General features: G+C 42.2%; 3 protein-coding genes and 1 long non-coding RNA gene across 6 annotated transcripts in view; all 4 read left to right on the forward strand.

The window, feature by feature from the left end:
* Positions 1-26332, forward strand: part of LOC148342096 (uncharacterized) — a 146793-nt gene that overhangs the window by 31021 nt on the left and 89440 nt on the right. The window lies entirely within an intron of this gene.
* LOC148342097 (uncharacterized) lies at positions 4047-5433 on the forward strand (the record flags this gene model as incomplete). The annotated part of the gene is made up of 1 exon (XM_088284692.1): positions 4047-5433. A coding segment is annotated over one exon (1377 nt), but the record flags the coding sequence as incomplete, so codon positions are not given.
* LOC148342098 (uncharacterized) lies at positions 14256-15690 on the forward strand. 2 transcript variants are annotated; one of them, XR_015840221.1, is made up of 4 exons: positions 14256-14389; positions 14864-15024; positions 15327-15389; positions 15619-15690. It is a non-coding gene; the product is annotated as an uncharacterized LOC148342098 (long non-coding RNA). The 2 variants fall into 2 exon arrangements; XR_015840220.1 differs by lacking the exon at positions 15619-15690 and having other exon boundaries at positions 15210-15331.
* LOC148342099 (uncharacterized) lies at positions 20458-25326 on the forward strand. Of its 2 annotated transcripts, XM_088286755.1 has the most exons (3): positions 20458-20857; positions 22553-22858; positions 25226-25326. In XM_088286755.1, the coding sequence occupies exons 1-3, from the start codon at positions 20734-20736 to the stop codon at positions 25306-25308; spliced, it is 513 nt and encodes a 170-aa protein (XP_088142881.1). In that variant the 5' UTR covers positions 20458-20733; the 3' UTR covers positions 25309-25326. The 2 variants fall into 2 exon arrangements, with proteins under 2 accessions (XP_088142881.1, XP_088142871.1); XM_088286745.1 differs by having other exon boundaries at positions 22553-25326.

Consider the following 26332-nt stretch of genomic DNA (forward strand, 5'->3'; position numbering starts at 1 on the left):
CACGTAAAAGAAGTAGGGGTGGTTCTAGACATGGGTTGTGAGTGGGACGTGCTCTTGCTGTGGGTTGTGGGGTCACTGGGTGATGAGCGGTCCAAACCGAGCCACTTCCTGAAATGTACCATCCTGTGGTCCAGCGCCATGCCAGTCACAAAGAGCTCCACTAGCACGGGGCGCCATCGCTACCCCCTCCTCTGACAACGCTTCTATGGCTTCCAAACGCACAGTTGACGCCTCAACCCGATTGGGACCCCATTCCACGATAGGGGTGCCCGCGGAGCCTCAGCATTCAAGGACCGGCAGGTCTTGGCATTCCGGTGACGATTGATGGACAACAGTTTTTGATGGTGGAACAAGATATTCCACGCTTTGCAAGCTTCTTCTCCATATCCCAATGAGCAACAACACTGTTACGCTTGTGGGACTCTTGAGATTGGCCGAGTCACTGCCATGGACCGAACCCGCACCTGTGAAACAAACACTGGAATTCGAGTGGGACTGAATTTGACTGTGCACGTCCGCCGGGGGAAGCATATGTTGTCCTCCGTTCCAGTCAACTGGGCCGCTCTGAGACCAAGGTCTCCATCCTCCCGCAGCTGGTACGTCCTGTTCCTGCTCTGGTCTGCGCGGTGCAGCCGCCTCCACCCATTCAAACTACCAATTGGTCCTTTGCATTGAACACTGAGTTCTGATGATTTGGTTTGTCAGGATGCATTCACCCAATTTCGAGGGTCAGAAGTGCATCTTGCATTAGGATTATGTATTTGTGATGTCTACCGGTGCTGCCTCGCATGTGTGCCTTGCCCCAGAGCAGAGGAAACGGTATGAATTGTCTCTGTTCGCGGAGCCACAAATCACATTAACTATCGGTGCGCATCATCATACTCAAGATTTAGGCCCATTGGTGAAGACGGTTGGAAGAGTTAAATTTAGATGTCGAATACCCCATGTCACTAGCAGGGTGTGGTGTTTCAGCACCCATTGCGAATTCTTCTGTTACGGAACATTTTCCGAATTTCTCGACATTATGGTAGACAGGGAATGGGTCACTCTGAAGCGAAAGCTCTGTTTGCGTCTCTGCCAGAGGGGTTGTGGACCCGGGGTCTGACTGATGTTGTGCTCTGCTCCACAGCTTCCCCAATTTGTTTTTGCGATATCTGCGAATGTTTTTATTTTATTGTGAAAGAAATTAAGTTTGTCATGTCATCATGTCTCAAAACTATGCTTACAGGTTAATAAAAGGTCACAAAAACATGGACCTCTTAAACAGGAAAACGTGAGTTCAGTGGTAACAGAGTTGTGTCTATGCTGGCAGTTTAGCAGGAAGCCACAAAAACAGATGCACGTCTTGAACCGTGTTTGACAGGAAACCGTTTAGCTCGCATTTAACAGAAGTGTGACCCAAACATGTCTTGTAAGCTGAAACCGTTCGAACAACAGGAAGCGTGTGGATGGGTGTGATAGAGTCAAAGTGTTAATGTTTTTTCATTCTTTATGAGTTTGCATATTCAAAATGCTTTGCTGTGCTTCAATAAAACGCTGCACAGGAGCGGGAACGCTTTTCTCTTTGGCGGACTTCTCCTCGCAAGTGACAAAGACAATCTTGGCTGGGTGATTCATTTATGAAGGCTTGTCTCGTTTTTGACAAAAACTCTGACATATCTTGTTCAAGCAATTCCTTATGGAATGATTCAACCTGACTCTAAAAACTGTGCATACTGCGGCAAAAAGATCAATAGCGGTTGATGAATTTTAGTGGATAAAGCACAAAGGATTCTTTTTTTTTTGAAAAATCAAGTACGTATTGGTCTTATTTATGAAATCTTTACTGGCTCGGTCAATTAACCTTTCACTCCCGTCAGATAATCATCACAAGTCTCGAATCTTCTCACACAGCTGACATTTATTAATTTGTCACCGTCAAACTATAAAACATACAAAAAATATAAATATACAACTGCAATATACAATATTTACAAAGATAATGAAAAGAAAGCACAGCAACACCATCAAGTGTAAACATAGTTGTTAGCAGCAAAACATACCTCGATGACTGCACAATAATTCTGAGGGGAATGAGCTTCAAATGCTGGCAGAAAAGTCACTTCAGAAACTTCTTATTCAGCCGACCAAACAGACTCAGCTTGTCAATCATGTCCGACGGCACTTGCCTTGCCACGTAAAGAGCGCATGAGTATGAACAGTGCAACTCTCAAACACGTCCCCGGAGCAACAAACAATATAATTACTTTCCTATTGTTCCATGTACAAACGATTCACAAATAGGAAAAGAAAACTTGCATGACAACTATACACAAATTATCAATAAAGTCAACTTGCCAATTGTTTGATGAATAATAAAATTATAATAAATTAAATGACATAATATTTTGGCAGTTAAAGAACCTGTGAGAGTATGTAAATAGTTTGTGTATTTTTAATCATGTTTTTTATACACTATTTGTATCAATGATAATTACACACACACACTCACAGACACGCACATCATTGCTTCAGCACACATGCGCACACCCACACGCTTGTTTGGGTTTCACTTTCCATAGGTTTCGTTTTTCTCTGAATAAAGTCCAGAGGGATGGGCGAAGAAGTCAGTGAGAGTACGGGAGATTGAACTGGCAAGACGCCTATTCCACCTCCTGGCTTCTCCTCCCATCCGCGATGGAGAAAAGACAAAACCTTCCCTGGTTATTCCTCTGGTTCTCTGCATTTAATTCAGTCTAATGAAGGCGTCAGGACCTTTTTAAACCTGACAGAACCTCCGGTGGCTCTGCATTGTTTTGTGCACGTGTGCATCGTTTCACCTCATCCAAACATTTAAAATACATTTCATGCATCCATCCAGGGTTGCACGGATCTCATCAGTGAACAAGCACATGCTGCAAGGAATGCATCTGCATCTTTGGCTTACTATGGGCTTAAAAAGGGAGAACGTCACAACCCCCTTTTCTACCAACAAGTCCAGGAACATTTAGTTCCTGGTCATAAAGTTCCTATGGCTCTGGTGGTTTGCATCTCATAGTTCCTGGTAATTTATCCAAATTACAATGATGATGTATCAGTGGGAGGTGTTGTGTTACTTTGTTACTCATTACTGACACCCTCTGGCTGTTAAGCATCATTGCAGTTACAAAATAATTCAGTGAACTCATAATATTTTGGTGTATCTTTCGTCGAATTTGAATGCATATTGGATAACTTTAAAATATACAGTCATTATTCAAATATGTCAACATGAAAGTCAGAGTGAAAGTGTTGTTGCTTAATGCTTATGTGTAAGAACTTTTACTCTTCAAACGTAATTTTGTTTTAAAATTTATTTCAAAACCTAAATTTTATAAAAATAAAAAGGGTAATGTCGGAACTTACTCGCAGGATAAATATCATTTTGGGTAAAAAAAAAACAAACGTAAATCATACAATAAATAGCGACTCTGATGCCAGGGCCCCTTTAATTATTTTAGGGATCCAGATTATAATGGAAGCAAAAAGTACCCACGATGAAACTATCCATAAATGCAAAATGAAATACTTGAAAACATATTTCGCTTGAAGGATTCCTATTTTATCAATGACATTATGTTGCGATGGCCCCCATCAATGTTAGGGTCCCACAACAGGTGTTCCATCAGACGCACACAATAGCCTGTGTGTGCTAACTTCGCTTAGCTTCCAGAAACATCTGTGACTATGTCAGGAATGTAATCGGCATTAGCCGCAACGTGCTTCCTTTTTAATTGCTCGTTTATCACTGTTGTTGTGCTGCTAAAGGGAGGTTTACGTCATAGGACGTAATTTTGTGAAATGCCCCCATGGTCCGGTCCAAGTTGGGGTCGCACGCATTGCTCCGTGTGCGGCAGGCATAAGTCAAGGTAGCACGGTAGAAACAATATAAGACAAAGTCGCCGCCTGAGCTTTGACTTGACCAAACCAAATTTGTGTTTGTCTTTTTGTGTCCTGCAGACGTCTGTGAAAACGATCTCCGTTCTGTGAAAGAGGAGCCAGACTTGACTCACATCAAAAAGGAGGAGGAGGAGGAGGAGATCAACAAGTCACCACTGAACGTTGTCCCTATAAAGACTGAAGATGAAAACAAGGATGAGAGTGAAGACAACAGAGGGGCGGAGCCTACAAGCAGCAGCTCAAGTCATCACGTGACAACAGAAGTTGATGAAGACCACTGGGGGCCATCACAAGCACAAAATGAGGACACATTATCAGACGCTCATGACAATGATGATGATACTAATGATGATTATGATTATGATGGGCAAGCCAAAGGTGAAAGGGCATGCCACACTGACTCATTCACTTCAAAGCTGTCTTTAAAAGGGCACAGAAAAACACACAGTGGTGAAAAACCTTTTTCCTGCTCGGTTTGTGGCAAAAGCTTCTCTCATAAGGCAAATTTAACGAGCCACACAAGAACACACACTGGAGAAAAACCTTTTTCTTGCTCAGTTTGTGGCAAGAGTTTCTCTCAAAAGTTTCAATTAAAAATCCACGCAAGAAGACACAGTGTTGAAAAATCTTTTTCCTGCTCAGTTTGTGGAAAATGCTTCTCTCATAATTCGAGTTTAACATATCACACAAGAACACACACTGGAGAAAAACCTTTTTCATGCTCAGTTTGTGGAAAAAGCTTCTCTCAAAAGTCGCATTTAACAAGCCACGCAAGAAAGCACAGTGGAGAAAAACCTTTTTCCTGCTCAGTTTGTGGCAAAAGCTTTAATGTAAAGTCATTTTTAACAAATCACACAAGAACACACACTGGAGAAAAACCTTTTTCATGCTCAGTTTGTGGAAAAAGCTTCTCTCAAAAGACACATTTAACAAGCCACGCAAGAACACACAGTGGAGAAAAACCTTTTTCCTGCTCAGTTTGTGGCAAGAGTTTCTCTCGAAGCTCTCATTTAATAATTCACTCAAGAACACACACTGGAGAAAACCCTTTTTCTTGCTCAGTTTGTGGCAAAAGCTTTTCTTTTAAGTGGAATTTAAAAACACATACACGATTACACACTGGAGAAAACCCTTTTTCATGCTCAGTTTGTGGAAAATGCTTCTCTCGAAAGGCAAGTTTAACAGAACACACACGAAAACACAGTGGAGAAAACCCTTTTTCCTGCTCAGTTTGTGGCAAGAGTTGCTCTCGAAAGTCTGATTTAATAAATCACACAAGAACACACACTGGAGAAAAACCATTTTCCTGTTTGGTTTGTGGTAAAAGCTTTTCTCTCAAATCATATTTAACAAGTCACACAAGAACACACAGTGGAGACAAGCCATTCAGTTGCAGCGTTTGTGCTAAAAAATTCTTTTCTAAAACGGGTGCTGAGAGACACAATTGTGCTGGCGAGAATTGCAGCAATCCTTGGAGCTTAAAAAATGGACAAAAAAAAAACTGAAGGAACTGACTCTTTGTGGTAAGATGTAAATGTGATTTTGAAAAATGTAATTTTGCAAAGCTCTTTTATTGACATTAAAAGCCAATGGGATGAGTGCCAGAATAACCAATGTGTCTGAGTGATGATTTTTTTTTTGTGTTTACATAAAACATGTAAATAAAATTAATTGCCTTTGCCTGGAATAACATTTTTTAACATTATGCTTTTCAGTTGTCTTTTTAATCGTACCTAATGGAAAAGGTGTGAGAAGAAACGGTGCTTATGAAATCGGTGCCTTCCACAATTATCAATAAAATCACTTGTTCCACTTGCTCAACTGGCCTTCATTACGCTGTGAAAAGGTGAAAAACTGTACTAGAAGTTGAACTCTAAAAAAAACCAGACCGAGAAACGTAAATCGTCTCAGTTTCTCTCAAAGGTTTTGGAATGTCAGGAGTTGGCAACTTGATGGCGACTGGAGTCAGCGCTGGTTTTCTCGCTGTGTTTGGCTGGCTCGTATATGAATGGTCCATTGAACAAAATTCAAACTCTTCAAATATCCCCTCAGATATATTTAATATTTCGCTTTCTGAATAAATTTCTGACGAGCTAAAACCACTTTCTAGGTTGAGCTCTATCAAGCATTTCGGGTTTGTTGCTAAGCAGAATCTCACTTCGGAAAAACTTAAATCATTTGTCAAATATACCAAATATTTTTTTTCATGCTATATTATATTTTTTATACATTGGATTAGATATATAATGAAATAGGGAAATATTAAAATTGGAAACCACATACAGACTTAATTCAATTAATAACAAATATAGAAACATTTTAGAAATATTGAACTCATTGAGAAGAGTCCTGATCTTGAAATAAATTTTGAATTGTAAAAAATACTAAAAAAATTAATTCAATAACCCGACCCTGGATGAGCAGCAGAAAATGGCTGGATGGATGGAATAATTTAAATTACACACATATTCAAATGAACAAATATGTTAAGAAATATTCAAGAGTGAAATAAAAAGGTTTAAATTAATATTGATATAATTTTGCATATTAAAATAATTGAATAAATATTCTATTATTACATAAGCAATCTTAAATATACATTGAAATAAATTTTTAAAAAGTCGTGTATTTTTAAATGGCCTAATCTAGATATGGGATGTTATTCTCTTTATGAAACTATGAAGGGACTGGAGCTCACAGAAGTGACCAGTCTTGGTTCTGAAGTTCCGATGTAACCAGATACTGCCCTGAGAGAAAATAGGCCTGAGCATTGAAAATATTATTTTCAACTTGTGTCAACATTTTTCTTTCTTGCACATTCTTAAACAATCATATTTTTTTTTTTTACTTTTACTTTTGAAGTTACTTCAGTACATTTCACACCTGAGCCTTCAGTGAAGTCCTACTTTGTCCAACTTGAATAAATCCCCATCAAAATACCATAATTTATGACACCACGGCTGGACAAATAATATCCAGAAACACACTCCCGCACCACTGAGTGAGTGTTGGACGATATAGCTTCTCTTGAAAGGTCCGACTTGAAAATGTCCTTGCAAGTGGATCTGAAATTAAATCCATGCTTTTCCCTCCTTTGGCCATTGTGGTTTAAAAAAAGCAAGAATATATTTCAGATTTTCGAACGGCCGCCAATTACGACTTTCGGGTGTGTTGATTCGGCATAGCGCCGCCCCCTCACGAGTGAGTATCCAATCACAAAACGCGTTCATCACCCTCAGCATAAGGCCAGCGAAAAGGCTCACTGTAACCAACTCGTGATCTGATTGGCTATCGCAACCGTCTAACAAATATGAAAGCTCATTGACTTTGACAGAAGAGATGCCCACAGAATTGCGTCTTAAGGCCTCGGAACGCATAATGCGTGCTCCTGCTATTGTGAAACCTGCCCGGCAAGACGAGCGAGCGGAATTCTGATTGGATTCAAAACTCTCACCTCAAAATACAACGCTCAGCTATAATATGACACCAATGCGACGACTACGATTTTTTTTTTTTTATTGATTATGTTCGGCCAACAGAGAAGGCCTTGAAGGCCCACCACTGCGTTACTTAATAGCCTAAATTAAACTTTACTTTCATGAATAGAGTTAAAGTTATGCTTTATTGTAGGATTTATGTAATTAATAGCCTTTGATGGACTTTAGTGTACTTAATGTAAACGGGTAACGCTGAAAAAACAAAACAGACAGCAATTCAAGTTTAAACCCATATACGTGAAATGCCCTTTAGAAATAAAGTATATTTTTGCACACATTACACCGACATTGAGTTCCTCCAGATCGACGCTGACCTCAATGATGAAGAGAGCCAATCAAAAATCCCAAAACACAAGCAAACAGGAAAAAGTGACAAACAAGAAAGCTGGCAATGTGAAGAGTGTGAAACAGGTTTGTATTTCCATACGTTGTAACTTATGGACGGTAATAATTCTTCATTTCTACTTCTAACATAGCGCAACTGTGGGTCTGGTGAATGTATAATCTTGCGTTGAGCCGCCACTACAATGAGTTACGATTCTAATGCAGTGGGCCTCAACATAGTTTATGTCAGGTCAGGGATTTTTACAGGGGTCCCCGACTTATCAAGGGATGGATATACAGGAATGGGTCCCGGTTTAGACGAGATGGCGCCGAGGAGCAACATAAGGGGAGTCCACATCTGTTCTCGTCTTGAGGGTTTTGGATGGCCATGTAAGGGCAAGTAGGATGAGAAGGCACAGAACGCTTGAACTATTTACAAAGTCGTTACACTGCCCTCCCCTTTATCAAGAACCTCGTCCCGAGGGCGTCATTCAACAAAGTCACTGAGGTGACCCGGTGGTCTCCTCTGTCGCTGAGGTTGCCCCGAGGCATGTCCGCTCGGAACAGCTAATGTAGCATCAGGCGATGAGTCCTCAACTGTAGCCGCCTATGGGGGTGGGAGTGGAGGTACAATCCGCCGTCTTGGAGGGGTGGGATTCGAAACCCACTGTGAATGTGTCCGCGACCCAGACTGCTGCTGTGGAACGGCATCACCTCTATATGGGGCCAGTCTGTCTCTGTGGAGGGCTACCCGACTGCCACCAGGTGGAAGCTGCACCCTGTACACCACCTCTCCTATCCTCTCCAGCACGCCACACGGCCCCACCCAGTGCCTGTCCAATTTAGGACACCTGCCCTTTTTCCTTTTTGGGCTGGACACCCAAACCAGGTCTCCAGCCTTAAAGTCCGTCCCTCTGGCCTTCATGTCATAATTCCTTTTCTGCCTTACACCTGCCTTCTGTAAATGGTCGCGAGCAAAGGCATGTGCTGACTCCAACCTGTCTTGGAGTCTCCTGGCATATTCCGGTGGCACGGCTGGTGTATCAGGGGTCTGCCAAAAGCCATTTCCACCGGTGTCCGTAGCTCACGCCCCAGCATGAGCAGGGCAGGTGTACATGAAGTGGAATCCTGTACAGCGGACCTGTAGGCCCACAAAACCAGAGGGAGATGCCTGTCCCAATCTCGTTGGTGCTCCGCTATGAGAATTGCGAGTTGTTTTGCCAAGGTCCTGTTAAAGCGCTCAATGAGCCCATCACTTTGAGGGTGCAGAGGTGTGGTGCGCGTTTTCCTCATGCCCAGTCGCTCACACATTGCAGTGAACACAGCCGACTCAAAGTTTCTCCCTTGGTCGCTGTGAATGACGTCAGCTGCCCCAAACCTTGTAAACATGCCTTCCACCAGCGCGTCTGCAACAGTCTCTGCTTCTTGGTCGGGGATGGCATATGCTTCGGGCCATTTCGTAAAATAGTCCATAGCAGCTAAGACATAACGATTGCCTTTGTCAGTGCGTGGAAATGGGCCCATTATGTCTACCGCAATCCTCTCCATAGGAGCGCCCACTGCTAGCTGTTGGAGGTGGGCACGAGACCGGCCTGGTGGACCCTTGTGCGCTGTGCAGAGGTCACAACGGCGACAAAAGTCCTCAACATCTCGCCTTAGTTGACCCCAATAGAAACTTTGCCGGAGTCTGCGAAGTGTTTTTGACACACCAAAGTGTCCTGCCTCTGCAGGCCCATGAGAGGCTTTCAACACAGCCTCTCTCAGAGCCCTGGGGATGACCACCTGCCATCTATCCTCCCCAGTAGCAGGCTCCTTCCAAGCTCTCTGGAGCACCCCATCCTTGACCTGAAGAGTCCCAATCTTTGAATACAGTCCTTTAGTGGCAGGCGAGTGTCCAGCGACCTTCTCCCACTTAGGGTTTTGACCCGACTCGACCCACTTTAATACAGGTCGGAGGTCAACATCCTGTTGCTGCTGCTTCCTCCATTCAGGTGCCCCCACAACCTTGACCTCCTTACATATGGGGTCGACATGATCATGCGCGGGACTTTGCTCATCACCACAAAGTTCCTTCTCTCGGGTTTCTCTGTTCCCGCAGAAGCGGCTCCCAGCAAGAGCACAAGGGCATCGAGACATAGCGTCAGCGTTGGCATGGCGATTTCCAGCCCTGTGCTCCACTTGGAAGACATATGGCGCCAGTTCTTCAAGCCAGCGTGCAATCTATCCTTCAGGCTCCTTAAAAGACAATAGCCACTGAAGTGCCGCATGGTCAGTGCGTACAGTGAAGGGTCAACAGGACAGATAATATCGAAAATGGCTAATGGCTCTCACAATTGCCAGCAGTTCCCTTCATGTGACACAATAACGCTGTTCAGCCTTATTCAAGGTTTTGCTTAAGTATGCGACAACTCTCTCCCCTTCTGCCCCCACTTGACCCAAAACCGTCCCTATTCCGTCATTGCTGGCATCAGTGTCCAGGACAAACGGCATGTTGGCATCTGGGGGAACGAGAATGGGTGCCTCCGTCAGCACCTTCTTTAGAGAGCTGAAGGCCCGTCTGCACTCGGGAGTCCAGTCAAAATCAGTGTCCTTCCGCTGCAGGTGGAAAAGCGGTGCAGCTAGACATGAGAATCCCCGCACAAATCGCCTGTAATAGGATGCCAGCCCAAGGATGCTCTTCAGTTCACGCGGTTTGCTGGGAGTAGGCCAGTCCCTCACGGCTCACACTTTCTCCTCCAAAGTGCTAATGCCTTCCCCTCCAACTTTGTGTCCCAGGAACTCAAGCTCTCTTCTCATGAAGCAGCACTTGTTAGGGTGAAGCTTCAGACCCCCAGTGGAAATTCTTTGTAAGACCCGGCGCAGGGCCTCCAAGGCTGCATGGAAAGAGTTCCCATGGACCAGGATGTCATCCAAATAGACCAGACATTCCTGTCGGGGGATGCCAGCCAGCACCTTGTCCATAAGCCGCTCGAAGGTAGCTGGAGCATTACACAGGCCGAAACAGAGAACTCGAAACGGCCACAACCACCTGTCAGTACAGAAAGCAGTCTTTGGCCTGGCTTCAGGGCTGAGGGGCACCTGCCAATATCCACTGCGCAGGTCTAATGAGGAGAACCAGGACGACCCAGACACCAGATCCAGAGTCTCATCAATGCAGGACAGTGGATAGGAGTCTTTCTTGGTCACGCTGTTTAAGGGTCTATAGTCCACACAGAACCTTTTCTTCACTGTCTTTTTTTTTTTACCATGACAACCCCTGAGGCCCAAGGGTTGTCAGATGGCTCAATGATACCAGCTTTCAGCATCTCGTCAATTGCGCTGTCCGCATCTGCCTGATGTGCAAGGGGAAGGCGGCGGGGACGTGCTTTGATAGGTCGTGCATCCCCCGTGTCAATTTCGTGCTGCACCAAGTCGGTTCGGCCCACCTCCTCTTCTGTCAGCGCAAAAATGTCCTTAAAGTCCCACAACAGTTGCCACAGCTCCTCCTGTTGCTTGGGTTCTAAACCATCACCGTTGCGCTTCCACACTTCACGCACTGCCGTCACTCTGTCCACTCCACCTGTCATGGACCACGGGGCCGGGGAAGAGGAATGCTCATCAATGTGGGCATCTGATGTGGGTGGAGAAGTCATAGGAGCCAGCGGTTCATGGGTGGGATCAGACTCCTGCTGTGCAATGGCTGCGCTCGACGTCAGAAGAAATGACTTTTCAGGCTGTGTAGGGCGCACCATTTCAACTGTGGGGCCTCCTGGAAAAGCCAACGTGTTCCTCCCCAGGTCAAGCACGCACTGGGCTGTTCGTAGAAAGTCCAGTCCTATGATGCAGGGGTTCATCAAAAGTTCATGCATAGTCCCCCCACTTGGATAGTCACCACCCCCCATTCCAAGCATAGGGGTGAGCTCGCCAGTCACTGTTCAAAGCTTGACTGACGTAGATTTCAATCGTGCCCCGGCTGGGAATACATCAGGCCTCAACAGTGTAGTCTGTGTCGACAAGGGCTACACAAGGAGACCCCCCAAGTGAAATGGGGACATAACAGAAATCCCTTGCATGGGTCCAGCCAACCACCCTCACAAACTCTGCAGTATCACCTGCTTCTGGGGAAAATGGAGCCCCTCTCCCCCATCTATGTGGTTGGGTTCCGTCTCCAGGAAACAAGGCGTGTTGGGGCACAGGTGCAGGGGTATGCGGCGTCCACTCTACACAGACCCCGGCCCGTTTCCCTGACCATCTGCCTTCTTGGGGCACCGCACTCTAATGTGCCCAGGCTGGCCACACACCCAACAAACTGGAGGGCCCCGTCGGGAACGAGCACCACTGCGTGGTGACTGCAGTGTGCTAGTGCGAATAAGCTCAGCGAGCTCATCCACCCATGATGGTTACTCTTGGATTTGGTTCACTGGTGTGGCAGAGCGCACAACATGGCCGTCAACATGGTCAATCCGTGTGGTGTCCCCTATGACCTCTTTCTCCACGGCCAGCTCCAGTGCCTCCTGAAGAGTACGGGGATGCGCCAGTTGAGTCTGTATGCGCAGTTCTCTTGGGGTAATGGCCCGGATAAACTGGTCCCTGGCCAGCTTACTCTGCACATCAGTCGGCATATGGGCATATGCACGCCTTGACAGGGTTTCAATGTCATTCGCGAACACACGCAGTGGTTCACCAGCCTGTCTTTGCCTGTTAGAGAGCTCCGAGCGTAGAACATTAGGTTGACTGCATTGTCCAAAACGCCATCTTAGGGCACCAACCAAAGCGCCAGAGTCATCTCTCTCGGCTGGGCTGAGCAATAACAAGCAGGACAAAGCTTCCTCCGTAAGACACATGGCCAGCTGCAGTGCTTTATCCTTCTCAGTCCAGCCAGCAGCCCGTGCCAAAAGTTCAAATTGGGCATGGAAAGCCTCCCAGTTTGCCCTACCGGAGTATTTTGGAGTCTTGACAGGCTGATGACGACAATGGCGGCCGTCAACGTCGTTCGCGCTTGCTCCTTCTCCAGCGTTCAATGAGCCAAAACCAGCATCGAACGCCAGCTTCCTTGCAGTCCGCCTCAGGTGGTTAACATGTTCCGAAACACTTTCGGGGTTCATATCACGGCCACATGCGCCATCGTAAGAATTGTCCACCACCTCCTCCTTGACTCGCGGGCGGCCGCCGTAACTTTCTTTACTCGTTGCCATACTGTCGTTATCACTTCTGAAACCAGTGTAACGTTGTATAATAAATCATGCCGATTTGTTCATCAGCGATCACTTTTCTTATTCAGCCAGAAACGGCTGCTGTTGGCCGCAACCACGCCGATCAGAAAACTAAAAAAACGACAACAACATAACCTTCACTCCTGTCGCTTCCCCGCTGCATTCACAGCCTCCCCAGAAAAGAGGAAGACACAGAACCCTTGAACTATTTACAAAGTGGCTACAATATCAAAAAGTGCAAAAGAACAGAACAAAGAACAAAAGACGACTTGACAAAACTAAGCTTGACGACAAGACAGGTCAGAAAACAGGGACGAGAACGTCGGAGAGCGACAGCGACAACGACAAGCGACCAACTGCGTGAAGTTGGCCCCCCATTTGTTGCAAAAATAGGGGGAAATAGTTTGTTTCGTTTGTGCTGCGTTTGTGCCCGTTTGTGCTGTTAAAATTTTCGTTTGTGCTGCTTCGGTTCGAAAGATATTACACTTTGTTTTATTTCGAGTGTGACGTCACCCAGCCCCCCATTTTCATCCGATTGATTCAGGAATGGTGCCATTCGTTTGTGCTACGTTTGTGCCCGTTTGTGCTGTTAAAATTTTCGTTTGTGCTGCTCCGATTCGAAAGCTATTACAGGTTTTAATTTCGAGTGGTGACGTCACCCAGCCCCCCATTTTCATCCAAATGGGTCGGGATTGGTGTCATTCGTTTGTGCTACGTTTGTGCTCGTTTGTGCTGTTAAAATTTTCGTTTGTGCTGCTCCGGTTCGAAATATATTACACGTTTTAATTTCGGGTGTGACGTCACCCAGCCCCCCATTTTCATCCGATTGACTCGGGAATGGTGTCATTCGTTTGTGCTACGTTTGTGCCCGTTTGTGCTGTTAAAATTTTCGTTTGTGCTGCTCCGGTTCGAAAGATATTACACTTTGTTTTATTTCGAGCGTGACGTCACCCAGCCCCCATTTTCATCCGATTGACTCGGGAATGGTGTCATTCGTTTGTGCTACGTTTGTGCCCGTTTGTGCTGTTAAAATTTTCGTTTGTGCTGCTCCGGTTCGAAAGATATTACACTTTGTTTTATTTCGAGCGTGACGTCACCCAGCCCCCATTTTCATCCGATTGACTCGGGAATGGTGTCATTCGTTTGTGCTACGTTTGTGCCCGTTTGTGCTGTTAAAATTTTCGTTTGTGCTGCTCCGGTTCGAAAGATATTACACGTTTTAATTCACGCGGTGACGTCACAAACAGGAACGCGCCAGCGTCAGTTTGTTTTGTTTTGCTGTCAAACAAGGAGCTCGGTATCGCGCTACCGCGTTCAGTTAATCACTTGAATCACTCGTATTTGTTATTAATTCCAGGTTATAAACTAGTTCCTGGAATGAACCGATGTTTTGTATGTTTTTGCGCATTTTACATTCTTCATGATCCTGGAAAGCAACTGTTGCCGGACGAACTTCAGGTAAACATGTCACACTCACTGTTGTAGCTTTTTTGCTAGCATACAGTAATCTTAAAACCTTCCTGTTTTCACTGCTGTAAATTACTTTAAATTCGGTCTTATTTCTTTTAATAGTGTTGTTCTACTGCTCATTCATTTATTTCATCAGTAATCATTAAAGCTATGTGATTATTTCCTAAATTATAGCAGACGTGAGGCTGAAACATATCCGTTGAACTTTTTGAAATAAAAACAACTTAAAGACACCCCTCGATGTAGCATTCCCTCATTTGAGAACAACTGAATTAATATAAAAACAGTCCGTGTGTAATTGATGAGAGCCTGCAGAGAAACCTTGGGTTGAAACAATAGCTTTATGTGTAAAGAAAACAGCAACAAACAAAACCCCAAACTATTTACATTTCAACAATTAAGCAATCACTGCTTTGTGAAGCTCTTTATCTTTTCTGATGCTGCTTTCACTCTACTTTCCAGGTCATTGTGCATCTCCCAGTCAAAAGCAGCCCTCCTGCAATATGCCACATAATGTCCTAGAGAATCCTCTTCGAGATGATATGACTGCTCTAAAAGTAAACTGTCAGCATCAGACTTCTGGGAATTTCCAGCAGGGCAACTTCTGTTCAACTCATACCTAGGTCGGTGTCAATCCACTCAGCCTCTCCATTTCTCAACTTCAGTAGTATGAATACTGTAGCAACATCAGACTCATCACAGAGGTCAACAAAATTTTTTAATATATTTTTTCCTCAGTATGAGAAGTAGTAGAGGCATCGTCAGGTCTTAAGACATGACCTACATCAGCTTTTTTGTTTTGCAGCAGAATTCCACGTTTCCCTCAATGAAGGCATGATGATGAGCAACGAAACGGTCAACACGATTGAGAAGCCTTTCATGCTTGAAAAGCCCTTTTTTATGTTGTTGAACTCTGCTTCAACAGCTGCCAAACTTGCAGTGATGGTGGTGCTTCGGAAGAGAGGGACCACTACGCCTGACCAGAGTGGTAAGTAACTTCCCTGTCTTATGATGTGGGTAATAATCTCAGGGAGGAAGTGGATGTTATCCCTGTCCCCCTCAGCCATGGCAAGTGACCTGATCTCCTCACATATTTCTGTCACCCACTGTCAAGCGTTAGTCTGGATCTGCTGCTGATGCTCCTCGACGGGTTCCTGTGCCTGAACCTCTGTGTCTGGCATGCTGATACAGTCTTCTTGTGCTATTTGTGTTTTCAGGTATTTCTTGCACTTTTCTGATGGGAGAGGGGTTCCAGAACTGTCATTACCTTCGGACTCACTCAGTGCCACAATAGGACACATAGTGGAGAAAAACCTTTTTCATGCTCAGTTTGTGGCAAGAGTTTCTCTCAAAAGTCGCATTTAACAAGCCATACAAGAACACACAGTCGAGACAAGCCATTCAGTTGCAGCGTTTGTGCTAAAAAATTCTCCACTAAACATAGTACTGAGAGACACAATTGTGTTGGTGAAAAAAGCAGCGATGCTTGAAGCTTAAAAAATGACAAAAAAAACTGAAGGAACCGACTCTTTGTGGTAAGACGTGAATGTGATTTTCAATATAAAATATGATGAAATTGAATTTTGCAAAGATCTTTTATTGACACAAAGCCAATGTGATCAGTGCCAGAATAACCATTGTCTCTGAGTGATGATGAGTTTTTTTGTGTGTTAACATCAATCATTATAAATGAAATTAATTGCCTTTGCCTAGAACAACATTTGTTAACGTTATGCTTTTCAGTTGTCTTTTTAATCGTAGTTAATGGAAAAGGTGTGAGAAGAAACGGTGCTTATGAAATCGTTGCCTTCCACAATCATCAATAAAATCACTTGTTCCACTTGCTCAACTGGCCTTCATTACGCTGTGTGAAAAGGTGAAAAACAGAACTAGAAGTTGAACTATAAAAAGAACAAGAAAGAGAAACGCAAGTAGTCTCAGTTTCTCTCAAAGTTTTTGGAATGGCAGGAGTGTAGTCCAGCAAAAAGGCCACGATTCAGACTGATATCCAGATTTTCCTTTTTTATTTCTCCTTTTCCTCTGACGGCGTTCGGAAATTCCGGAGCCCCTTAGGGGACATGGAAGAAAAAATAACAACAACAAATCTTTGCTTTCCCTTGCAAAGATTGCGTTCCCTCGCAAACGCAAAGTTGTTTTTTTTGAGTGAATGTTCGTTTATTTATTTTTTTAATACGTGTTTTTGTACTTCCGGGTCAGTTTGGCTTGCCTAGCCTCTGATGCGCGGCTGTTCGAGAGACGACAGTACGTCAGATGCGGCAATAATCTTAGAGGGTGACTTGGAACGTTTCTTGCGGTCAAGAGATGTCCCTCACGGTGACATTCTGCACATGAAAAGCAACAAGGTACATACAATTCACTCGAACGCACATGTCAAACTCAAGGCCCGGGGGCCAGATCTGGCCCGCAACCTCATTTTACGTGGCCCGCAAAGGGCAAATCATCTGCATCAACTTCCTGTTTCTATCATATTTTCTTCACTTTTAACAACACTGAGGTATGAGATATTGCCATTTATTTGTTAGCAGTCCTCCCCTTTTAAAATAAATGGAAAAATTGTTGAACAATTACTTACGAGCTTCTGATTTCAAAACCTGGCTTTGCATTCAATTTATATGGGTTCACAGTCCTCTGAGGGAAACCACAACTACGATGTGGCCCGTCCACAAAAATGAGTTTGACACCCCTGCTCTAACGAAATAACCTTAATAATAGCAATATGGGTCCCTACTGTTAATGTTTTTGCATAATACTAGCGTGCAAATTGTTTACCTTTTGAGTGGCTAGAAAAGTATTGCTTTTCTGTTTTCAATTTGTAGTTCATTTAAATCCTGTTATTGCATTCAAATTACTGTGAAGTGTAACGTTAAATATTTTTCTAAATGTTTTTTGTACAACGCAACTTTAGTTTCGTTATGAAGCAGCGTAGTTCGTACCCGGAAATGACGTCATCAAATCGGATGTCGCGGAAGCAGGAAGTATAATAATAGATCACCAATAAGAGAGAAATGTGATGATAATGAAGTCCAATCGAGCACAATCTGCATACATCTTTTGCCTTATCGAAGCCGGACCGAGATCTTACATTGTGGAAACAAAGCATGGACAAAGAGTGAGGAGGAACAGGAGTCTTCTGAAGGTTCCCGAGGACTGGAAGAAATCTTCTGATGCGGCTGAGGCTGCAAAGCAGGTGGATACATCGAAGGAGCACAGACCTCAACCACCAGCAATTTCTGGGATTACTGAACCTCTTCGAAGATCAACAAGAGCTCGACGACAACCGGACAGGCTGATTGAAAATGTTTAATGTTGTGTGATTGTTGCTAAAATTGTTGTAGAGCTGCTTGTTGTCATAAAAATGTGTGGATATTGATAAGAAGTGAAAATAATTGATAACAAAACAAAATAATAATAATAATAATAATAATAATAATAAACAATAATAATAATAAAAAAAGGCATAGGCAATGTTTAACGTTTGAAAGGGAGATGTAATGATAGCAGTTATATCATTGGCCACTAGTTAGCAGTATTGCCTGACGTGTGTTTTGGTTACCAGACGAACAAGTGTGTACGCACATAGAGGAGAATGCAAGTCAATAAATAGACACAAGCTTGCAGCGTCACGTTGCCTGCGTGACTTCTTAAGATAGAAGACGGAACATTCCAGTAACCATTAAAAAAACGTAAAGTAACCATAAAATTATATAAAAAAAACATATCGTCAACATACTAAAGCTGTTGCTTTATGGTATTTACAAAGAATTTTTGTTAAAAATCCCCCTCGCTCTTCTTTTTGTCATTTCTATATTATGTACGTATTAATAACTGTGTTTGGTTTGCTAATGTGAATAATGTTTTTTTTTTGACAAAAAAACGTATGAGTAAATATTTATCATCTCATCAATATTTGCACAACAGAGTACTGAGTTTCGAGATCCTCACAATAGTAGTTCTCAAAATCATATTATTTCTTATGAATTTAGCTTAGTTAAGGGATATTTTATTGACAATCTAACATCAATTTACAAATATATATATATGTATAGCGTTTTTGACCGAAAGTTGTTGTTATTGTACCTTGTGACGCGCCACTTTCGTTTCCTTCTTGAAGGATGCCGTTTCAAGGCTTATGTGGCTCATAAGCCACTTACATTGGCAATGTCGAAGGTCACTGAACTCTGGTCGGCCCGCCAGCAACAGCACTTAGCGGCCATTTCTGAGTTTACGACAGACATTGGGCACGTGGCTGGTAAATGTAACCCTGTAGCTGAGTGATTATCGCGCGCCATCATATGTCCAGTCCAGCTCGGGGTTGATTTTTCAGAAATGGCTGCCGACCAGTCCGATGATCATGACACCCGCAACCGCAAGACGGTGAGTACGGCTCTTAAACTTGAAGTAGTGATGCGTGGCGGCGGCCCTGCTGTCCTCTGTGTGGCAGACATTAGGACTATGCCTCTCACCCAGCAGGCATAGTGCTTGGGGGCGTGTTCATGAAAATGTTTTTTGGTGCAAATTTATGATTGTGCATTATTCTGTTGTTGCTAGTCTTCAAATAAATGCGAGTTTCCAGTCAGACGTGTGTGTTCATCCGACTGCCACATAGTAACCATAAATGAAAAAAAAATAAAAATGTCGCGTATACATACTAAAGCTGTTGCTTTGTAATTTATGTAGAATTTTTGTTTAAAATCGCCCTTGCTCTTCTTTTTGTCTTTTCTCTATTTTGTACGTATTAATAACTGTGTTTGGTTTGTTAATGTTAATAAAGTTTTTTTAACATAAACAAATATTCGTAAATATTTATCATCTCATCAATATTTGGACAACAGAGTACTGAGTTTCGAGATGCTTGCGATAATCGTTCTCAAAATTGTATTTCTTGTCAATTTAGTTTAGTTAAGGGATATTTTATTGACAATCTAACATCAATATAAAAAGACAGAAAAAAATGGTGGTGGGGTGGCGCGAATCTTTTTTTTCTTGGTAGGGGCGGGCGTGAAATATTTGAGAAGCACTGCTAGTATATGCAGACATTATATTCATACAATCTTGCAGCCCAATTGAACCACAGCATTGTTGCAAGTTCGGTAGGAGAAACTTGAACGTCCCACTGCTGTTCCAGCAGCGGCTTCTCGGGGCATAGGCGGAAGTGACGTCAGAGCTGACGCGCCAATGTGGCGTTAATTTAGTTTTTTTTAATCAACCGAATTAAAATATTATATAAAATATATATTAAAATAGACCAGCCAGTGTTAAAAAACAAACACAGAGGCAAAGAAATATATTTGAAAAATACGTGCTTAAAGCATGACGTCATTAGAAAGCGCGCAGCTTCCGAAGGACTTCGACCACTGTATTACTAATAAAGCCAAGGTGATACATTTTAATATCTTACATAATATATATCCGGTTAATTCCTTAATTTCCAAATTTATTGATATTAGCAATATTTGCTCTTTCTGTGGGAATGAAACTGAAACAATATCTCATTTATTCTTTGACTGTATGATCACAAAGCAATTTTGGGCTGATTTAACGTTTCATTTCTTTAAACCATCTGAAACCCCCTGTGTTCTTAATCTGAAGGATATTGTTTGCGATTATAGTAACCCAAACGATAACAATTTTGCATACTTAATTAATTTAATCATTGTTGATGCAAATTTTTTTTTATCCACAAACAGAAATTCTCAAGATCCTCTCCCAGATTTATGCCTTTCCTGATAGAGTTGAAATCCATATTTAATTCGATTAAATTAATTAACAACAAGAAAAGCAACAAGATATTGACATTTTTGAGTGCCTTTTTCCTTTCAAAGCCTTAATTACATATCCAGAGACATTGTTCCTGTTTTACTGTGTATTTTTATTTTATAATATAATTTTTTTTCTACATTCATTATCCTTTGTTGTGAATTCTATTTAAGGATGAAAAATGTATATGTTCGTTCAATACCTGAACTGATCTTGTGATACTGTAGTACTGTCTATTCAAAGTGTTCAATAAAGTTAAAAAAAAAAAAAAAGGACTTCGACCACATGCACCGACCCGTCCACGCCGAAATAAAAACAAACACCGCTAAATTCTTCTGATTTAGTGTGGAACTGACTGTAATTTTCTCACAGGATTTCCAGTGCTGCTCTAAAGGACTACGACATAATTCATTAAGTCTTTGTGTCCCGATAACCTCATCTTCGCGCGTTGATGCTTTTCGGTGTAGTTAGCTTAGCTTGTTAGCTAGCTAGCCGCTAACGACTCATCGACAAGCAGAGATCAAGTGCAGATTTTTTGGAATTATCATTTGAAAATGTGTGCAAGAACGACACCCAAGTACAAAGAGAAACTTTGTGGAATAAAAGAAGAGAACGAGCAACATCTTCAACTGCTGGACGAAGTTTGCAACCAGCCTCGTGTTGTGCCACTCAAAGCAGGTTTGTACACGTCTTACTCTCATTTGCTTTGTAAAGAACGACTTTCTATCGTTAAAAATATGCATCACAACATTAAGTTGTTTGGGGAAATGCGTTCAAGGTTATTGCCGTTTTATTTTTAAATATTGCAAATAAAATCAGTGCAGAAAATAAATGCCAAAGAATAACCAATAGTGGGGGGTAAACTCCATGTTTTTTTTAAATAAAATTTGAACTGATTATTTTACATTTTCAATTTTCTCGTTTTTATATCTTGTTCAAGCAATTCCTTACGGAAGGAATTCTGCCTAACTCTACAAAATGTGCACACTGCGGCGAAAACATCAATGGCGGTTGATCAATTTTAGTGGATAAAACACAAAATATTAAGTTTTTTTTTTTTTTTTAAATCAAGTACGTATTGGTCTTATTTGTTTATGAACTTTGTACTGTCTTGGTCGGGTGAGAGTCAAAGAACCTCGGGTGGCCCTGCACAGTTTTGTACACATGTGCGTAGTTTCACCTCATCCAAACATTTAAAATACATTGAATGCATCCATCCAAGGTTGCACGGATCTCATCGGTGAACAAGCGCATGCTGCAAGGAATGCATCTGCATCTTTGGCTTACTATGGGCTGAAAAATGGAGAACGTCACAACCCCCTTTTCTACCTACAAGTACAGGAATATTTAGTTCCTGGTAATAAAGTTCCTGTGGCCCAGGTGGTTTGCATCTCCACCGCAACTCATAGTTCCTGGTAATTTTTGCAAATGAAAATGATGACGGAACAATGGGAGTTGTTGTTACTTTGTTACTCATTACTGACACCCTATGGCTGTTAAGCGTCATTGCAGTTACAAAATAATTCAGTGAAGTCTAATAATATTATGGTGTATCTTAGTCTATTTTTAATACATATTGGATAACTTTAAAATATACGTTATTAAAATATGTCAAAGTGAAAGTGTTGTTGCTTAATTTATGTGTAGGGATTTTGACTCTTCAAACGTTAATTTTGTTTTAAAATTTATTTAGAAACAGAAATTTTATAAAAAAGTAAAAAGGGGAATGTTGGAACGTACTAGCAGGCTAAATGTCATTTTGGGCAAAAAAAAAACCAAACAAAAAGAAACCAAACGTAAATCATGCAATAAATAGCGACTCTGATGCCAGGGCCCCTTTAATTCTTTTAGGGATCCAGATTATAATGAAAGCAAAAAGTACCCACGATGAAACTATCCATAAATGCAAAATGAAATACTTGGAAACATATTTCGCTTGAAGGATTTCTATTCTATCAATGACATTATGTTGTGATGGCCCCCAGTGGCCCCATCAATATGTTTGGGTCCCACAACAGGTGTTCCATCAGACGCACACAATAGCCTGTGTGTGCTAACTTCAGCTCGCTTCCAGAAACGTCTGTGACTATGTCAGGAATGAAATCGGGCCTCAGCCGCAACGTGCTTCCTTTTTAAATGCTCGTTTATCACTGTTGTGCTCCTAGGAAAGGCAGGTTTACATCGTTGGCCGTAATTTTGTGAAATGCCCCCATGGTCCGGTCCAATTTGGGGTCACACGCATTGCATGCATCACAACATTAATGCGGCAGGCACAAGTCAAGGTAGCACGGTAGAAACAAAAGAAGACAAAGTCGATGCACGAGGTTTGACTTGACGAAACCAAATGTATGTTTGTCTTTTTGTGTACTGCAGACGTCAGTGAATACGATCTCCGTTCTGTGAAAGAGGAGCCAGACTTGACTCACATCAAAAAGGAGGAGGAGGAGATCAACAAGTCACCAGTTAACGTTCTCCCTATAAAGACTGAAGATGAAAACAAGGATGAGAGTGAGGACAACAGAGGGGCGGAGCCTCCAAGCAGCAGCTCAAGTCATCACGTGACAACAGAAGGTGATGAAGACCAATGGGGGCCATCACAAGCACAAAATGAGGACACATCATCAGACGCTCATGACGATGATGATGATGATGATGATGATGATGATGGGCAAGCTCAAGGTGAAAGGGCATGTCACACTGACTCATTCACTTCAAAGCTGTCTTTAAAAGGGCACAGAAAAACACACAGTGGTGAAAAACAGTTTTCTTGCTCGGTTTGTGGCAAAAGCTTCATGCATAAGTCAACGTTTACAATCCACACAAGAACACACACTGGAGAAAAACCTTTTTCCTGCTCAGTTTGTGGAAAATGCTTCTCTGAAAGGGGAAATTTAACAGAACACACAAGAACACACACTGGAGAAAAACCCTTTTCCTGCTCAGTTTGTGGCAAAAGCTTCTCTGGAAAGTCTAATTTAAGAAAACACGCAACAACACATAGTGGAGAAAACCCTTTTTCTTGCTCAGTTTGTGGTAAAAGATTTTCTCTAAAGTCCAGATTCACAGAACATACAAGAACACACACTGCAGAACCTCCTTCTTGCTTAGTTTGTGGTAAAAGCTTCTCCCAAAAGGCTCATTTAACAAGCCACACAAGAACACACAGTGGGGAAAAATCTTTTTCCTGCTCAGTTTGTGGCAGAAGCTTCTCTCATAAGTCAACTTTAACAAGGCACACAAGAACTCACAGTGGAGAAAAACCTTTTTCCTGCTCATTTTGTGGAAAATGCTTCTCTCAAAAGTCTTATTTAAGAAATCACACAAGAACACACAGTGGAGAAAAACCTTTTTCCTGCTCAGTTTGTGGAAAATGCTTCTCTGAAAAGTCACATTTACAAAGCCACACAAGAACACACAATGGAGACAAGCCATTCAGTTGCAGCGTTTGTGCTAAAAAATTCGCCACTAAACAGCATGCTGCGAGACACGATTGTGATGGTGAGAATATAGGGCTGGGCGATATGACCTAAAATCAATATTGCGATAAATTGAGCAATTTTTCCTCGGTAATGATCAATGCACGATAAATTCCCCCTGAGGACCAAAATCAAAATAAATGCAGGAAATGCATATTAACAGTTTTTTTTATTGACCAACTGGTACACATCACTTTCAATGAAAAATAATAGTACAAAAACCATTTGTATAAACATTCCAAATATCTTGCTTTGCATGATTTGAACAATGTCACAAAGAACAGGAGAAAAAGGGTACCTCTCACAAAATCTTTTTCTGCAAATAGATTGTGCCGAGATGCTGTAATGCCATTTGCAAAGGCCTAGATTTATGTAAAGGTATGTTGAAAACAATATAAATAATGCCATGTGCAAAGGAGCTAGTCGCCCGTAAACAAAATGCAAAATAAAATGAAAAAAAATGTCAATGGATTGCCAATGCCAAATAAACAAGTGTGCTTCATCAGGAAAATGCCGTCTCGAGTACTCCGGTGCGCAGTCGCCACTTGTCGTCTACGTCATGCACAGTCAGGCTCAAACAGGGATCCATGTTGCGACTCGACCACAAGTCGGATGTGGATGCAAAATGCTTGACATGTCTCCGCTCCCGTCCCGATGTTGTCCATATTGGGATGTGCTGCTTGCGGCAAATATTTTTGACCTGTTGTCGGCTACTTTCATGAGGCGTTTAAATCCTATGCGCTCCACTATAACGAGAGGAGCTATAGCTTTAGCTATGTGCTAAGCTATCGCGTCCACCTCTGAGACGTTCTCTCGTATGGTGTCGCCTCCGTTATGGGCTGTTGTCACTTGTCCAACCTTGCTTCTCACTTTGAACTTTTAGCACAAGCTCCAAGTCAACAGCATGGTTGTGTTGTGGGTGGTGAAAAAGAAAAGGTTGGACGCGCTGTTTCAGGTGTTTACGACGCACTTTGTAGTTCGTGTTCTTTTGCTTCAAACATCGTCTTTATGGAACCCAAAACATTTCCAAACGACAGATGTCGAATTTCTTTTCGGGACAAGCACAACAGGAACAACTTCAACTAACGTTACTTCGGCTTCAGCCGTGTCAGCCGCTTCGGGATTTGAATCGCCAGCAACGACCGCGTCGTCAGTTTTCTTTCTAGTTCAGCTGGGTGGAGTCACATGACTAAAAAGACTTTTCTTTTTTTTTTTTAAACACTGAATTTTCCGACATGGGCAAAATTATTGTATTAAATTTCGGTAACAGTAAAGTTTCGGTTTATCGTCCAGCCCTACGAGAATAGCAGCGATCCTTGAAGCTTAAAAAAAAGGACAAAAAAAACTGAAGGAACCGACTCTTTGTGGTAAGATGCAAATGTGATTTTGAATAAAATATGATAAATTTAATTTTGCAAAGCTTTTTTATTGACATTAAGCCAATGTGATCAGTGCCAGAATAACCTATATGTCTGAGTGATGATTATTTTTTTGGTGATTTTACATCAAGATGTAAATAAAATTATTTGCCTTTGCCTGGAATAACATTTTTTAACATTATGCTTTTCAGTTGTCTTTTTAATCGCACCTAATGGAAAAGGTGTGAGAAGAAACGGTGCTCATGAAATCGGTGCCTTCCACAATCATCAATAAAATCACTTGTTCCACTTGCTCAACTGGCCTTCATTACGCTGTGAAAAGGTGAAAAACAGAACTAGAAGTTGAACTATAAAAAGAACAAGACAGAGAAACGCAAGTGGTCTCCGTTTCTCTCAAAGGTTTTGGAATGTCAGGAGTTGGCAACTTGATGGCGACTGGAGTCAGCGTTTATTTGTCACCATGGACGAGATGATTCGCATCACGCACTTTGTTGCTGCTGCTGTCTGAATTGGACCCTGGAGGTCACCTGCCAGCTTCCCCGAATTTCACCGGCGGATCTTCAGCTATCCCACGTCTGACCCCAGATTGTTGGGGAATTTTCAGCAGTTAGGGAAGATCAATGAGATAGTCTGGAAAATAAATTGTCCTTTGGGTCAGTCTGCAGAGTGATCTCAGTGGGAGAAGTGCTGGGAAGATACTGATGCACACAGGAAGATGAAAATTTATTTGACAGGAACTTTGTAATCTTAAAACAAAAAGATATTTTTTCTGCGTTGAGCCTACTTATCAGTCAAGTTCGTGTTGTTTTGGCTTCACAAAGAATCCTCGAGTACAAGAAGCGAAAGGCACTTTCTTCAAAAGCAGGTGGCCACAATAAATAACAAAAACCTTAATGCAAAATAATTTTCCAGAACATTAAGATTGAAAAAAATAGTGACACAAATATTTAAAAAGTAACGACAGTAACGATTAAACATTGAATATGAAATTATTACTAAAATAGTTCAATGAATCTAGAAATAAATAATCACCGTAGTTTAATGAATACTGAAATGAATAATGACATATTTAAGTTATTTAAGTTATAAACACTGAAATCATTCTTTAACACTAACATTTAGAGAATAAAACAGTGATTTTAAAAGACGCAACCACGTCGCTGGCGAAAAACCCTGAAAAAAGGCAAAGGTGCAAACATGTCATAAAGTTTCACTTTATCATCCCAACTGTTAATAATAGGGAAATACATTTGGAATACTATCCAACCAACAACATGGTGTCAGATGTGAAAACAAAA

This window comes from Idiotropiscis lumnitzeri, chromosome 2 (genome assembly GCF_059441095.1).
Source record: "Idiotropiscis lumnitzeri isolate Australia: NSW breed Sydney's pygmy pipehorse chromosome 2, RoL_Ilum_1.0, whole genome shotgun sequence".
NCBI lineage: Eukaryota > Metazoa > Chordata > Actinopteri > Syngnathiformes > Syngnathidae > Idiotropiscis > Idiotropiscis lumnitzeri.